Source organism: Plasmodium inui (genome assembly GCF_000524495.1).
Source record: "Plasmodium inui San Antonio 1 unplaced genomic scaffold supercont1.276, whole genome shotgun sequence".
In the NCBI taxonomy this organism is placed as follows: domain Eukaryota; phylum Apicomplexa; class Aconoidasida; order Haemosporida; family Plasmodiidae; genus Plasmodium; species Plasmodium inui.
The window spans coordinates 1-707 of NW_008482110.1; the positions used below are offsets into that span (position 1 = coordinate 1).

Sequence of the window (707 nt, forward strand, 5' to 3'; positions counted from 1 at the left end):
TCTGAATCTTTCTGTATAGATTGGCATAATTTAAATAAAGCATCTTCTAAGTTTACAACTTTTTCACGTAAGCGATGAATGTTCTGTAGGAAGTCATCTATTTTATAAGCATGGATTCCATCTCTAATGATATTCCCCTATAGCATTTCAGATCTATCCCGTTTTTCTTCTTCTAAGTTTTATATTTTTCTAAATAAGTTACAATCACCTGTTAGAGAATCTTGCTCTGGATTATCAGCTCCTTGTTTTCCATCGAACATGTCCTTAACATGAACTTCATTTGCGAGATTACCTTCCTGTACTGATTCCGTCTGAACCCCTACTTCATTACCCTACTTAGCTGAACTGTCTCTATTGGCATATGGGTAGTTCTGCTGTGGCTCAACCGCTGGCACTAGATACTTTGTTGCCAGTAGCATCCATGTATTCTCTACTGTAATGTTATTTAAATATTTGGCTTCATGTATAGAGACATTACTGTCTAAATAAGGAGTATGGCTAAGTAGATGAAACTGCAGTATCCTCAAGTGACTAAATTGTCCCTTTTCTATGGATTTATGAGTAAGTAGAATGCTTTCCGAAGCTCCCAATTGGGACTTATTGACTAAACTATTCCCTACTATAATATTTTCTAATTCTTGTAGCATTGTCATGACTAATAATATATGAGTCGGTGAATGTGTCTCTAACTCTTTTAATATGTAATC

The 707-nt window shown here is 35.1% G+C and overlaps 1 protein-coding gene across 1 annotated transcript; it reads right to left on the minus strand.

The window, feature by feature from the left end:
* Positions 1 to 332: 332 nt before the first annotated feature.
* On the minus strand, positions 333 to 647 carry C922_05862 (hypothetical protein; the record flags this gene model as incomplete). The annotated part of the gene is made up of 1 exon (XM_008821433.1): positions 333 to 647. One exon carries the CDS (start codon positions 645 to 647, stop codon positions 333 to 335), a length of 315 nt encoding a protein of 104 aa, XP_008819655.1.
* Positions 648 to 707: the final 60 nt, after the last annotated feature.